The sequence below is a fragment of the Mycteria americana genome, chromosome 1, assembly GCF_035582795.1.
Source record: "Mycteria americana isolate JAX WOST 10 ecotype Jacksonville Zoo and Gardens chromosome 1, USCA_MyAme_1.0, whole genome shotgun sequence".
In the NCBI taxonomy this organism is placed as follows: domain Eukaryota; kingdom Metazoa; phylum Chordata; class Aves; order Ciconiiformes; family Ciconiidae; genus Mycteria; species Mycteria americana.
Genome location: NC_134365.1, coordinates 218,216,317 through 218,232,837, shown reverse-complemented (window position 1 = coordinate 218,232,837; position 16,521 = coordinate 218,216,317). Strand labels below are relative to the sequence as shown.

At 38.3% G+C, this 16,521-nt stretch overlaps 1 protein-coding gene across 1 annotated transcript in view; it reads right to left on the bottom strand.

The window, feature by feature from the left end:
* The window catches only part of TENM4 (teneurin transmembrane protein 4), a 355,432-nt gene that overhangs the window by 169,961 nt on the left and 168,950 nt on the right, over positions 1-16,521 (bottom strand). The window contains exons 7-9 of the mRNA XM_075491203.1: positions 13,022-13,192; positions 7,770-7,984; positions 2,002-2,212 (exon numbers count right to left, since the gene is read on the bottom strand). Coding sequence (XP_075347318.1) covers positions 2,002-2,212; positions 7,770-7,984; positions 13,022-13,192 — 597 coding nt within the window. The remainder of the gene's footprint in view (positions 1-2,001; positions 2,213-7,769; positions 7,985-13,021; positions 13,193-16,521) is intronic.

Below are 16,521 nucleotides of genomic sequence, written 5' to 3'. Positions count from 1 at the left end.
TTGAAATCTAGACTAAGAAGAAAGGTGCCACCTTGTTAAGGCTATTACGTTTTTTTATGGTACGTACAGAAAAGCTGCACTTCTCTGGCCAAATTCTAGCCAAGAAGCCACATCTTCCTATCTAAAACTTTTACTTATCTCAAGTGAGTTTCAAAGTGCATAGCTTGTACCTAAACAGTTTTTCCTGTGCACTATAGCTTTGTGTCGCTATACAGCTGCCAGTGGGCAAAGTGATTCCCACGTATGGAGCAAAGCCCTCTCTTGCTGTATAGCAAAAGAAAACTTCCTTGTACTGAAAGACAGAATGATTCAAGGTCAACAGGGGATATATCATGGACTGTTCTGCTTATCACATGGTCATTAAGGTACAGCAGAGTATAAACAAAAAAAAATAGCATTGCTTTAAAGACAGTCCAACATGCTTCTCACCCACACCGTTCCCCTACAGTTCAAAGGCAAATTAAGAATATTTTGCCTTTTTTTTTCTTTTTGTCCTTTTTTTCCTATGTTAGTGCAATGAGGTCAAGAGAAATGTCTGGCTAGAACACTTAGCATCACTTTGAAAACAAGAACAACTAGTGACTGTGCTTTAAAAGAGTTTTCTGCTGTGAGAGCCTTACCGATTTCCCTGTGACAGGAAATTTTAAACTGAAGAAATACTTAGATGAGGAAAAAAAAGTTGCTTTCAGAAGAATACTTGGAGGTTCTTCTGGGCAGAAGGTTGTCAGTGTAAGTCAAAACCCAAACTGCTAAAGCAAACTAAATGAAAGTAAATCCACATTCTACAGAGCAAGACTTCAATTTCATAAGCTAACATGCAACTATTTCTAGTGTTGCTTAACTGTGAACAGGATTGAACATGTGCATTTCCAGGTTTTAAATTTAACACAGAGTATTGCAGAAGTGTTTCCACTTCTGCATTAGATAAACCTTAGCGCTAAAATGGAATATTGGGATCTTAATGACTTTGCTTTAATAACACCTAAACTTTTAATTAACCTGCCAAGACAAATTACAGCCCATAGCTCTTAGGTAACTATTGCAGACAGCTGAGACTCAACACCAATGCCTCTTCTGGGAGAGGGATTAATGGCAGCTTTGGAATGAGTCTGCTTTTTTCAGCAAAGAAAAAAAGTCCATTAAACAATCACTGTGGCTAGAAGAAAGCTGAGTGCTAGTTTTATGGAGCAATCTTTAAATTACAACCAAATTAATTTGGGTATATGAACAGTTTCAGCAGGTCAGTCAAATTTAAAATTAAATATTATTGAATCAGAAACAGATTCTGGTATTACAGGGTGGAGGAAGAATACCCAGTGTGCTAGGCTGTCAAGCAGCCACAGGCAGCATCCTTTCCTCCTTGGACGGCAACAAATCGGTGCCTTTGTGCTGAACTGGCAAGGCACTTTACTGCCAGAGAAAATGAGAGACCCGTTTAGTTAATTTGTTCTTCTTAAGAAATCTCAGCTTCTTTCTGCTAGCAAGGAGAAACAGAGATTCCTGTTATTGTGGCTCCTACTACCAAGCCTTGCAGTGCTCTTTATTGAAGTTTTAATGCCAGTACTCTGCCTGAACTCCAGCTTGAGTAGTTTTGATGGTGCTCAAAGCAGGACTGTCTGTCACAAAACTGTTGCATGGTGCTGCTGTGTGGTCTTCTATCATTCCTATACCTCTGCTCCAGAAAGAGGAAAAAAATAACCAACCAAACAAAAAACCTAAATAAAAAGAAGATCAAAGGAAGAAAATGAAGCAGGGAATTTCAAGCTTGTAATCCATCTTTGGCACTGGGTAGAATCTCATTACGGATATAGTTGCTACAAAGGTCTACAAAATACTTATGAGATATTTAGGGCCTAACAGTATTCAGCCTGTTGCTAAATACATCTCCTACAAGCATTCTCTCTGAAACCACACAAAGCTACCATGCAATTTGAGTATGTGCATTAATACCTGGCCTCAAGGCATATTTAGGAGTTCAGGAATAATACAGGAAATCCTTACCAATAGCAGTAGTAAGAAAAGAAACCACTTCCGATTCCTTGCCATCATTGTAGAAGGCTAAATGCCATATTCCTGAATCTAAATACTGGATAAACCCTGTCTCATGGCTGGACAAGGGCACAAAAGCTCTATGTTGCCGCTGAGGTCCTTCCAAGCTTCTCGCCTCCTGTGTCAGTAGACGTCTTCCATCAAGGAGCTCGACAAAGTCAAACTGAAACATAAAAAAGAGTGATGTTTGTGTGTATTTCAGGCTTCCTCAAGCTTAGTCTCTTGCTCTCGGTCTGTCTTATGAGGGAGACAGACATACTTCATATCAAGTATTAGAAACATATATCTACAGAAGCATCATAAACAGGATTTTCTCTGGTATCTCAAGTACGTTCCTGGACTACCTGCAAGTAACAATTTTGGAAATAGCTAGTATATGAAAGTATTTTTCTGTAATTACAGGAATCAAGAAATCACCTCTATTTAGAATGTGATTTCGGGCATATCGATCCTACTGATGTGTTCTCATTCTGTAGAAACATAGGCAGGGAAACATGAGGTCCAGGGACCATGCCTAAATTGCACTGTAAGTATGATGCTAAGCTTATTTGTTAGCTTCTTTGTGTCTTGTCTAATAAGGCAAATAGACAGAAAAATGTATCCAGCCTAACCGGGTTGTTTGCCAGAATTGCTATGGGTCACCAAGAACAAGATAAAAGGTATTTGTAAATAAATTTTGGTAGAGGTCTTGCAGAAGTATTTTGCTTAGTCAGCAAGGGTTTTATCTTAAAGCAATAGCAAAAGTGGTTAAAAGATCATAGAAGATGAAGATGGGAAAGAGATAAAGTAATATATATAAGTCCCATTTAGGGGGGCTTCTGGAAGTTTTCCTCAAAAGGACATATTTATTTTTTGCCAGGGTAACTTCAGCTGAACAACTGCATTGATTTTGCCACTAGTATTGCAACTACCTTTAGTTCCCTATTTAAATAACTTTCCACCGATTTTCTGCAATAATTGTATTTTGGCTGGTAATATATTAATGGGACGCGTCAGATACAAGCCTAGCGGACATCACAAATGTTAAGTGAACCTTATCTAATACGACTTTTATCGTGTGTTTAGGTGAACAGGGCATCTTGAGAGCAGAATCCAGCAGCTGAGGCACAGCTTAGCTTTTCTATTCCCTGACTTCACTTGGATTTGCCTCTCTCATCCGGTTGGTCAAATAAGCATGTAGTTTTTGGCAGGAAGGAGGAAAACAGGCAGAAAGAAACAACACCACTTATTTTTGTACCAGTAAATGTTGCTGCACTAAATGGTTGCTGAGTGTCGGCTGAGTGCGCCAGCAATATTTAAGCTTCTTATCCCTTTTGACTTTACTGTAACAAAATTCGGGTGCTTCTGTTATATTATTAAGTTGTCTGGTATGGTCTTCAAAGTCAACCAAGATAAGGACTTGATGACATGTTCTTTCCTCTGCAGTCATTGCCAAGTTAAAAAAAATTAAAAGTGCTTATTTCCAACAACCTTTTGAGAAATAAGCTATATATGACATAGCTTACATGTTAAATGACAAAATTTGTCCCTAGAGTATTTTAATTACTGTATTTTAAATTATTTATTTACATGAAATAAGTTTTGAGCCTTGCATTAAATTTTTGCTATATTTCAGTATATAGATCACTCAAATTTGGTGCTGAAGTGTCTTTTGAGAACGAAAAAGCTGGCACACCCGCAAAGGACACTACTTTTGGTTGTCTATCCTAGTTAGCTTTGTCAGAGACAGAGTTGCTGTTTTGAAGAAATATAATGTAAATCCAAATTATAAACATGTAACACAAAAAAATAAAATCTAAAAATGTAACGTAAATATAAAATCTAAACATACATAATTAAAAATGTAAGTATCTGTTTTGAAAAAATATAATGCTTTCCTGATCTTAAGTTTAAGACGATACTAGTGAGAGGTTGGTTTGAATGACACTGTGTGAGCCAGATATCTGTAGACCCTCTGAGGATGAGCTATTGTCTAGGCTGATTTCTCATCAGCTCTCAGTGTGGGTATGACACAGCTGAGAAGGGCAGCGACAGAGGACGTCACAGTGCTGTTTGGTTGCTGCAAATGTCTCAATGGGGTTTAGTCTGACTGAGGAACAAGGTGGTCAGGTGTACTGAAGAAGTTAAAACCAGTAAGAGAAAAATCTACATATTTCCATTTCCATTTTGGAGCATGATGGGACAGACTGACTAGATTTTTAAAAGGTACAGGTAATGGGAGACACCATAGGTAAAGTTCATCTCACCAAGTGCTCACATTTCTGTGGCAGCTTGAATTAGTTTTCTAGAACCACTGGATTGCAGTCAAAGAAAGAGACACTTCTTAGAATGCAATCTGCCTCATCCTAAAGTTGACATCTAAGACATGTCTCGTGAATTGTGCCTTACAAGCATTCATTTCTTGCTACATACTAGATGTAGATGCTTAAAGCTTAGTGAGATGAAAACAATTTCAAGGCATCCAGCTATGGTGAGCTGCTGTTGTTACAGTCTAATCTGGGTTATGCTTACTTGGGGCTTCCTGCCAAAAGTAAAAGTTTATTTTTATAAATATTTGCAAGATGCTGCTGCGGATGTTGATGACTTTGCAAAGTTACTAGTTAGTAGTCGTAAATATTAATTGAACCACAAATGGATTGTGCTTTATTGCATTTTAATACATTCAGAGATTTTTTAATATGCAATTAGAGTTATTGCAAGCAAGGAAATCGTACATAAAATACCATGTTAATAAATCCAAATTGTACAAATGGAAAAATGCCTCCCACAAGCTGTGATGGCCAATCCCTAAAATTTATGATTTAACAAAATTTGGCCTAGGTTAAAAAGAGTTTAAAAAATGATTTGATCTAGGAAGATTAAATCTAACAGACCATAATAAAATTGTGTCACTTTTACTATGATTTGTTGAGAAGAATGAGAAGAAATGCCTTTAGTTAACAGTAAACTAGTTTAGGCTTCTGCAGGCTCTATTTCAAAGACTACAGAAATGTGGAGCTTGCGTTGTCTTTCTACTTATTAGTGTCCATGGTTGCTGGCAACCTTGTCTAGAAGACAGATCACCACAGGCAGCAAAAGTTTCCCAAAGAGAATCTGGAACAGTTTGTTGTTTTAGCATGGATAAATATGACTTTTAACATTTTACCAAATTCAGGAATATATGCTAAAGGTCTACAGCCTTGGGATCAATTCAAAGAACCTGAAAGAGAACAGACTATGGTAAGGCCCACGCTACAGAAGATGGATTATCTAAACAGAAGAAATATCTAATTATCTAACACAGAAGAAAATCTGATTATCAGCTGGAATTTTACTACTGCCATCAACTAGATAGGCTGGGGAAAAAAAATGTGACCCTTTATTAAATTCTTCCAGGGGAGATTGTATCACTGCTCTAAGCATAGATTTTGCCAAAGTCTTGTTTATGAAAGTCCTTACAAAATTTGGAAATATAAAACTCATTCAGTAGATTTATGGGGTGCAGCAGATACTCTGGATTATGCAAAAGAAAAGATGAGTTTTGTGTCATAAGTATTAACTATGAGAGACAAGCATACAATTTCAACACAGAAAACAGGTTACCTATTTAATGACTCCTAAGGCTATTAAGCTATGGTGAGATTAAATGTTAAGGATTAGACTTCATATAAAAATATACAGAAGGAGAACAATGTTTTAATTGACAACAGGTTTATAAAATAATAAATCTAGGAAAAGGGATCATTTCAAAACTAAATTAAATATTAACAAGTAATATATCAATAGTGTTTCAATACCTGCAGTTTCATTAAGTTATTTCTTCAGACCAGGGTGGGGTTTGGGATCTGCTTTTATTAGTGTACCATGACTTTTATTGTTTGAATAAAAATGTCCCTCTGGTCATTTTTGCTGATGTTTTGGTCCACATGATGATGTTTTTTATATACTTGGCAGCTCTCAATTAGTGGCTACACAAAAAGCAGCACTTACAAGGACTCTGAGCAAGTTCATTGCCTCCTCCAGCATGTAATATTGACAAACATGTGCCACATCCCACATTTAACATCTCATTCTCAGCTGAGGCTTCAACTGATACACAGCCACGCTGTTTTAAACGGAAAAGGTCCTGACACTGACAAATCACTTAGAATATGCCAGCAAAAATGAGGTTAAAGAAAAAACAGCAGCAATGGTGAAGTCGGTATGGGCTTCTTAATTGCTTAAGACATTACTATAGTTGGGGGTAGAGCCCTGCTACATTTAAAGATTTTGCTTTAAGTTCAATAGACTTGAGGTTTAGGTGTTAAATTTTACATTTGTTATTTAAACAATTGAAACTATTCATGTAATAACTCCTGTGCCATAACAGAAATTAATAATGATAATAAACAAGTAAAATCAGAGTTAATACAGACTTCTGATCTACAGTTAATATTATGTGACTAGGACTTGAGTTTTTATTTAAATAACACAGGAGTTTTAAGTTTTAAATGTTTGAATCTCCCCATAAAAAGAGACTGATTAAAAATGGGCAATAACAGCACTGCTGTGTCACTGAATTTATGACCTGCTGATCCTATTGAAATATTTTAATTCTGCAGAAAAGTAGGCAGGGAAAGTGTAGATTTATGACACCTCTTTGACATAAATAAGTTGCAGGTGTGTTAATATGTAGAAAATACCATATTACTCAGAAAGATTGTAATAAACATATTTGTTTGTTCAAAAAGAAAATAAAGGCAGGGTATTTCTATAAATCTCAAATGGTTCGTTGGTAGGCTTTTCAGTTAATATTGGAGGGCAAGACTAAGTTACAATATTAATATAAACCTTGTAATAGTTTGATAACTTGCTGATGCAAGTGGGAGTAAGATGCTTTGCATTGCCAATGCGAGTTATGCCCTAATGTATTAATCAATCTGGTTAAGAGCAGCCTAGAAACTGAAATGGAAAGTAGAGAAAATAACATCCAAAATTCTTATTTAAGGGGATGGTTCTTCGGAGCTTTTCCCAGAAGGTGATTTCTTGACATGGCTTTTGCCAAGGTGTGTCAAGAAAAGCAACTGCTTTCATTTTAGTTGTACAGAATAATAACTATATGTTGATTTCTGCTTAAGTAAGCCAGTGGCTTTCTGTAAAAATTTGATTTTGTTTGGTTATACACCAGTTACTGGGCCCTGACCAACCTCAGTCTAATCTGACAGTCAATATGCATAATGTGAAGCGCTGGCTCAAGGCATTTCAGCACAGAAGACAAAAGTGGATCTTGCTCCCATGAGGGTGAGAGACTGCGGTCTTGCTGCTCTTACCATGAGAGGGGAAAGGCAGAGGTTGAAAGAGGGAGACAGGGCTGAGATACACGAGACTGCTTGAGATGATTCTTTTTGATGCAGTTTGAGTGTGGCTGCTGCTGCAAGGGGCACTGGATGGAGAAGGTGGTATCTCATGCTGCTAGGAGCAATCAGCTGAGACCCTCAGTGACCACCAGCCCACAAAACCCTTTTCCTCCTCTGGCAGCTTGCTGCCTTAGGCAACTGCCTGCTTTGCCTGTGCCTACAGCCCACCAGGTTAATGTGTAAATTTTGCAACCGTCACTTGATTATCTTTCTCTGGACAGATGACCTTTAACATCTTGCAAGCATGCAACAAATTCCTGAAAGAAATAGCTGAAATAAAACAATAAGCTGTAATAACATACAATTTAAGACAACTATTACTTAATTTAAATGAAGTCCCATTACCTGCGTGTGTGATGGTGGGAGGCCTTTTCTGCCATAGATGCCAACCAGAGCAGCCTTTCCTAAAGACACATTGAATTTCAGATGCACTGGGTGGTCGATGAACACCTGAGATCTCCAAAAGATACCAGGAGGGATCTTCTGTGTGGCTCGTCTGCCAACATCAATTTCTCCAGAGTCTATAAAACTGTCGTCTGGAAAGAAACTACTGGGCTTTCCTGCCAAAACACAGGAACAAAAATCTTGGATTAGCTTTAGGTCCTAAAAGTAATCCAATCACATTCGTATCTCTGACACTGATCTTGAGAAACAGTCTATTAGTGTCCTGAGGTCTTCAGAGTACTTTGTCTGGCCAATCCGTATGATTACAGCAGGAAAACAGGCACGGTTATTCCTGGCTTCAGTAACTGTTTTGTTCGAAAACATGAACATGGGAAGAGCAACCTGGAGAAAAATGGCCTTTTGTTTAAATTGTAACATCAGAGAGTGTGTAATTACATTCTGAAGATAAGAATAAATCATCTGACATTATATCCTACAGGAATATAAGTTCATGGATGGAAAAGTCATTAAATTAGCAAAGAGAAGTGTAGTAAGAGTGAGGTAGACGTGTCACAGAATGGAATGGTAGTGTGGAGAACAGCAGCATGAACGATGCCTAAGTGGGGAAAGGAAAATGTTTCTCTATTAAATTAATTCTTGTCAGTGGTAACAGTATTTGAAATTTGTTCAACAGTCCAAAAAAAGCTAAAGAAAAAAAAGGAATGAGAAAAATGAAGGAAATCATACCCTGCACTTGAGTAATCTCTACTAAGAAACATGAGAGGTTTTAATTGGGTTTCAATACAATCTGTAAAGTGTGTTATGATTATCCGTCTTCTTTCAGAAGACAAGCAAATGGAGGCATCTGTTTCTTAAAGCGACCACCAGGTTGGAGAGCCTGGGTATCCGGATGGCAGTCGGTACATGCCGTAATGTCCAAGGGAGTCAGCAGGGAGCTCGGCATCCCTGGAAAACACATCTGAGAAATTCCAGGTTAGAAATTCATACACTCACAGTTCTAAAATCTGGTGGCCGCTTCAACAAATTTGGACCCAAAGGAAGCCCAGGGAATGAGGGGCAGAATGAAAAATAAAATGCCAGAATGTTTCCTTTTCAGCCTTTGCTATAAGCAGTGGCCACAGCTTTACCTGCAGTGTATAAAGAAGATGAAGAAGGCAACTGCTTAGCAAACAGTCTTTATTTAAGGACACTTCTAGTTAAAAAGTATGCAATAGCATCACCAGATTTTGGCTTTAGTAAGGAGAGCATTTTGTCACCAACAAGGACTAATTATTAATTTTAAAAATTCAAATAATTTTGTTATCTCAACTCTGTGCCATTACAGCACACTATTCTGTGTTTCGCAGATCAAGCACTTCTAAAAAAACGAGAAGGAAACTTTCAGGAACACAAAAGCTTTTGTAGGAAAATCACATGGTGAGATTTTTTTCTTCCAGAACCTACAATTGGGAAATGGGAAACAAAAGTATCTTTTCCCACCCATCATGAATTCAAGTCAAATAGTCTTCGAATTTATTTGTTGTGTTGAAAAGGTGATTGGTAGAACAACTTTCCATTTTATTGTTTCAAATTATAATATTTCCTTTAATATTATATAATATTAATTATAATATTTCCTTGAACTTCTCCATATACCATCCCAACATAAACTCTCCAGAAGAAACAGATATAAATTGTTAGCCGTCTCTGTAAAATCCATAAAGAAATTCTATTCATTTTAACTGTTAACAAAAAGAAGCCTCTGAAGATGCTTCTTTGAGGATGGAGAATTTTTCTCTCTCTTTTTTTTTTTTCCTTATGTAAAACATTTTAGCAGAACTTTTGGTCCGAATAAGACTAACCCCTGATTTAAAGTTAGCAACTGCTTACGTACACTGTTGGAGCGGGACTTGATGGCAAGTTTCATTTCTGTGCTATCTTGTGGCAGAAAGTTTATGCATACTAGCACAGTCTGGAAAGCAAAGGGTATATACACGTTCATAGAAAAAAAGCTATTGGTAATTTTATAAAAACCTCATTTATCTTTGTTCATTGCATTCAAATAAATACAAGGGGGAAATCTGCTGACTTTTTATCCTTTTTTAGTCAAAGTGTGTATTAAAAGAGATAATCAGAAGCAGCTTAGGTAAATGGACATTCTTTCCGAATCATTTTGTGCTGATAGAGTACAATTGTACAATGAAAATCAACTAGCTTGATTCTGAAGGGGATTACTTTATCAACTGGATTGTTAATATTTATTTGGCATACTAAAAACTACTTTTCATACTGTCAAGATTAAAGGAAACAGTTCCCATGTCTTCATGAAAACTTTCTTATTCCATTATTGTAAGATGAAAAGATTGAAGTTTCGATTAAAAAAGAGCTTTAGCTCTTTTTTAATTGTTTCATCAAACATGAGATGTCTCAAACATTTGATGATCAAACATCAAACATGTCTCAAACATGAGACATCACATGTTTTGGTTCAAATGAAGGATATATTTTTCTGATTACTACTGACATGTTTTATAGATTCTTATCAGAAATTCAGATGAAAAGCTAAAGTATTTGATATGTGCCCTGATTGTTCATTAATAAAGATTGTACATCAGAGTGAATCAGGGAAGGTGAGAATTTAATATGATGGATATTGCTATGCAAGAGATAGCCTGGAGAAAATGAGCAGAGTCTGTATTCTGCCTGTACAGAGAGAAGGGCTTGCTCATGTGAGCAAAAATGCTTCTGTGATTGCAAAAGACAATTTCACAGAAATAATTGTTTGTACACACAATTATAAAGTTTATGTCTCCTCTTGGTGGACAGTTGTATGTCTGAGAAGCTGACATCGTAAGAGCTATCATGTTGCCAGCAGCTGACGTTTATCCCGATACAGAAGTCCAAAGAAAGGCTCTCTTCACCACGCTGAATTCAGCCCCTGAAATCCATCCATGTGTCATCAGTTTTTAACCTACAGTAGGATCAGGCCCTATGGACTGCATACTTCATAAAGAAGGTACAATAGGAAAGCCATCTCAGCTTCTAATCAGAAATTAGGCTTTAATCAGAATATCTGACTCCTTAAAATTAACTTCAGGTCTGAATCCTTAATTGGGCTGTCAACTACTTTGCTCTTTCCACACATTACCTTGAACTTTTTAGTTGCCGTCGCAACGATTCCTGATTTATTTGGATATCAAAATGAACTATTTCATTTCAGGCCTTGCTGAATCTGCTTGTATTTTTGACAGCAAGGTACCCTGACTCATCAAAACACTTAAGAACACACTTCCATTTCTCTGACTTCGATCGCAGTTAATTACATGCTTAAATGTTAGCATGTGATTAAGTGCTTTGCTAAACGGGGATGTGCTTAAACACAGGTAAATGCCATGCTGGAGCACAGCCACAGATGAGAAGGAATGACTGTTACTGAGAGTTGGCAAGACATTGGTAATGATTCATTCAGATCAGCTGTAAGGATATTCTAACACATTCCAGCCTATTTCATTGTGATCAAGAAAACTTTCCAACATATTTCAATCCATTTTTAATAAAATTCAATCACATACATTCCGGTTTAGAATAGCAGCCATGCAACGCTGCTAGTCCAGAATTAGTTGCATGGTCACCTGATGGGGAGAGAGATGCATTTTCAGGCTGGGCAATGTTACTCCTGCAATAAAGATGTTGTCCTGATGTGGTTTTTAGTCAGGACAAGATATTCTCCTCTAAAGCCTACAGATTCCCTAAGATCTACACAAAGCACTACCTTGAGGGGTCTTCTAATGACATAACTAGGGTATTTCCCAGATTTCTCTTTTAGCAGAGCTTTTTGGCAGCAATTAAAACTTCTGATGTCACTGTAAGCATGGCTGAAAAAGAAATCAAGTGGAGGTCTTGGTTTGGACGGCAGCTTTGGATACATCCATTTATTTTCATTTTGACTTTTAAAAGGAAATGGACAGATCAAAACTAGATGTTTCAAAAATAAAACATATGGCAAGTTAGAGGGGAAAAAAAAAAGATCTGTCATGAAGTATTTTTGAATACAACAGCAGGGATATCTGCAGCTTGCTGTACTGTCTAGTAAGGCTTGCACAGAATAACCCACTTAGCTGATTTTTCCTTGTAGCAAGTTGGTGTCAGTCATCAGTTGCTACTAAGCACACTGTTTTAAGGAACACACATAATTATGGCCTTTATTTGGACTAATAAAGACAGATAAGCTCGTAAAAAAAAAATGCTACAATTAATTTAAATTAAACATGTAAACATAGGCTCTCAGCCAAAGTCTAGGAAGCTCTGCGGAAACTTTGGAGTTCAGTGAGTTGCCAGAACAGTAGCGTACTTCTTATCTCTTACCCACAAAACTTCCTCCCCCAAAATAGCCAATTACTTCAATTTTACTGGAATCTGTTAACCTCGTATAAATAAGTTTGACATACAAACAGAAGAGCTTTCTGAAAATTTGAATTTCTCATTTCTCCAGCTAAGTCTTGGGAGGGATAAAACACCTCTCTTTTGCAGAGCTTACAGGTCCTTTTGCAGTGCTGCCTCTATACAAAGCACAGTGAGACATAAAGCTGCTGGATAATGCACTGCTGAACTGACGACTCATTAGTTGCTTCTAATTTCAGTTAAAATTGCAAGCTGTTGACATCGTGATACTTTGTGGAGACTAGGTCTTTTATCTGGGTACTTTTGCAAAGAGATGTCCAGCTCCGGAGTGCCAAAAGTCCCAGTGTAATGGCTCTTAGTAAATATTTTGGCCCTCAAAACATTTGGTTCTAGGTGGCAAGGAGTAGGCAAACCCAAACGTTTTTGTACTGCTGTAGAGAAAACTTGATCCAATGCTCCAGGAATCATTTAATTTTCAAGACACATTTTTTTCCCATGAAAACAGCCACTCGAGGCAGGGTTTTCATGATGGCCTTCTGTAGCCTGTGAGATATGGTACACATGGTTCCACCTTGAGAATGCCTTAGATGTGTGGTGAGGGTTGCACACAGTTTTATCACATTAGTGGACATCAGAAGAGTATGAAGCTTAGAAACATATGGAAACAAGACTGACGACTACTAGTTCTAGACGTGAAAGACTGGAAAAAGCACCTGATGATGGCAGCATTGAGGGTAATGGAACATGAGATTGGATGGCTGGAGTTCAGAGGCAGACAGAAGACTCACAACATGGACACACACCAACCATACCTTCACTGGTTCCTTTGCCTTTCCTGTCAGGTAACTCTAACCCTGTGCCCCCCGAAGGATATAAGGAGACGTCCGTTGGCACTGGCCAACTGCTGGCTGTGTCTTCCGTGATTTCATACATCTGCCCTTCCATCGGCTGCAGGTGCCAGTTTAGGCCAAACAGGTGCATGGCTGTGGTGAGCAATGAGAAAAGTCATCTTTTTCTGTTTGGGAGAGTTTCAGAACTACAGGGGAACTTTCTAAACCCTTGTTTCACTGCCTTATTAGTGGTCATTGCTTTAGGAGAAGAATGGGATTAATGGAATTAGACAGCCCCTGCTGCTTCTACCATACCTACTCCCTAGGTCTTTCCACCCACTTAAACTCATTTTGGATCACCTGTACCAATCCACTCTGCTTCTTCCAGTAGAACGACTCCTGACTCGTTGCCTGCATGACAGAATAACCAGGCACAGTGTTTCAGAAAGCTCCAAAGGCTGGGGTGACAATGTGGTGAACACAGAAATACAAGGAGTATTATTTATCAACATATCAATAAATCCCAGGCAACTGCACTCTGGTTTGTTTTGCCGTATTCGTAGTGTATTATATAGGTTCTTTTTTTTTTTTTTTTAACCCACCAATTATACACAGAAGCTCTTACAGACATCTCTGACAGTTTTTCCTGAATAAGACCAAGCAAAAACTAAGGCAATTTAAGATCCATCTTGCACACATGCCTTTGTGCTCAGCACCACAAATGTGAGCGACTATGACTGAGCACTCCTTAGTACAACTCAAATCAAAGGTACATCCTCAAGATTTGCAAACAAGCAGCACCATTTAGATTTGTGTGATATCAGGGCATAGCTCTCTGTAGGTTTCTGGGTCATGCAAAGTCATCCAGTGCACACGTGAATCTATTTCAAAGCATCACATAAAGACAAGTGAAGTTAAGGAACAAGACAGAATACTTAAAAAGCAAACACATGTATGAGGAGTATGGAAAATCATATGCTTATACAACTAATACTTCTCCCTTGAAAATATAAAGCAAAAGAATGTGGCTTCCCATATCAGTTCTTCTGTCCCCACCATCAACATTTCACACGCAATCAGTATCCCGTTTAGCTTCAGGCTCTACACAGCTAAATAATCTGATATTTGCTACACTTGGAATGACATTTCTTTTTTAAGGGAACGCCTTGACATTTTACCCTATAATTTCTCCAAGAAACTGTACAATGGCACTAGCATCACAGCCATTTAACATAAACAAAACCAGTAAAGAAATAAAGCATTTCCATTCCCTATAGTTCTCATTTTATTCACAAAGATACATCTGAGCTTGGCAAACACTGTCAGGGACAAGTGGTTAGTTTATTTAATCCTGTGCATCAGGAGCAATCTTTGGTTGGAAAAGTAATCTGAGCAGTTCTCCAAAAACAGCACGTTTAGGCAATTTAGTAAAATCCGTTATTTTTTCCACTTCAGTTTCACTTAGGTTATCAACCATTTACTAACATGAATAAGCTTGTCTTTGCACTACTACAACATCACAAAACACAATGAGAGCAAAACTCCTTTTACCATGTAAGTGAGGACTGGGTTTGTTAACGAAGTCTTAACCATTACGAAAGAAAATGCTCTCCTAAAACTCCCAGACAACAAGGAAGCACAGCAGGGAAGGTCTCCCCAGGACCTGTTCAAAATGCGAACATTTTTATACGGGTACGCATACCAAGAAGGAATGCTACCAACACAACTGGTAATTCAACCAGGATACTTTAGGCAGAGTGGCCAGTATTTTCATGTGAAAGGAGTATATTTACTTGGCAGAGAAACTGTGCAAGGGAAGAGAAGAAATCAGACTGGGAGCAAGGAATTTGCATCAAGTGTTTGGCATTGCTATGTTTGCATAATATCTTTGTGTTTATACGGCCCTCATCATCAGAGTGCCCAGGCACTTCATAGCTATTAACCTCATAAAACCTCATCAGGTAGGAATCTGTTATTTCTGCTTCACAGAATGGAAAGAGAGAACTACAGCAGATTAAAGGACTGACTCAGTTGACTTGTTGGGGCATTAAAATGTGATTGTGTGTTAATTCACTTAACTTACTCTATGCTCATAGGTTCACAAGCCCTAACAAGCATTTCATGCACCCCTCCGCCAGCAGTTTTTATGCTAAGCTCAGTACTGGATGCTGCCTGAGAATGTCATCCAGGCTGGACCTCTCCATGGACCAGAGTGTTACCCAGGTGCCACTGAGCTGTTACAGAGCTCAGGGGCTTAGGTGCTCTGAGCATATGCAAGTTCCCATGTTTAACCACATGGATGTTTGTAGTTCAAAGGAGAATGAAAAATGTGATGTTCACACCTCCAAACTCAGGCAATCCTAGACAGCAAGCAGTCTGGATGCCTCTGCTGGCCCCAAGTGCCTCATCCCAACTCCATCTACCAGATGTCTTCATACTACAATGACTTGCATGAGCTTATACTGGGCACCACTGGTTCAGGCAGGAATTGAGGTAGTGGGTTTTTTTTTCACCAGACCATTTGAATTGCTCTGTCCTTTGTATATCACAGTCTAAGTCCCACACAAACTCTTAGGAACACATTGAAAGGCCATTGTTTCCCCAAAAGGACATTGTTTCCCCTCCTCTCCTTTGTAGGAATTTGTTGCTTGTAGAACATTATTTAGAGCAAGAAAATAAAAGTGAAGCAGTCAGCATTGTTTTGGGTGTAGTGGGAAGGCTATGAACATTTCTTCCAGGCATGCAAAATGTATTTAAAAACACCTGAGAGGAAATGTCTAATGAGCGGAAAATCTTGCTTCAATCTAAGGACAGAACTGGTGGCCTAAAAGTGCTAAGGCTTTTCTGCACATTATCCGTCCCCTTGAGCAAATGAATCAACTGTTCCATGTCACCATTCATTCCTAAGTGTTTTCAAAGTGTCTTACAATGTCCCCACATAGAGAATATGACAGAATTATCTGTAACATAGATACTGTCTGTGTTATCAGAGATAAAAGGCCTGCATTAATATGTTAACTTTTGTCTTTGGTTAATAGATTTTGTCTAAAGTAAAAAGCTTGTGTTCATTGATCCCATCATCACATAGATCATAGAATCAGAGAATTATAGAATGGTTTGGGTTGGAAGGGACCTTTAAAGATCATCTAGTCCAACCCCCCTGCCATGGGCAGGGACACCTTCCACTGGATCAGGTTGCTCAAAGCCCCATTCAACCTGGCCTTGAACACTTCTAGGGATGGGGCACCCACAACTGTTCAACTGGGTTGCCCACAACTGGGCAACCTGTTCCAGTGTCTCACCACCCTCATAGTAAAGAATTTTTTTCTTATATCTAATCTGAATCTATCCTCTTTCCATTTAAAACCGCTACCCCTTGTCCTGTCACTACAGGCCCTGGTAAAAAGTCTCTCTCCACCTTTCTTATAAGCCCCCTTTAAGTATTGAAAGGCTGTAAGAAGGTCTCCAATGATGACCCATGA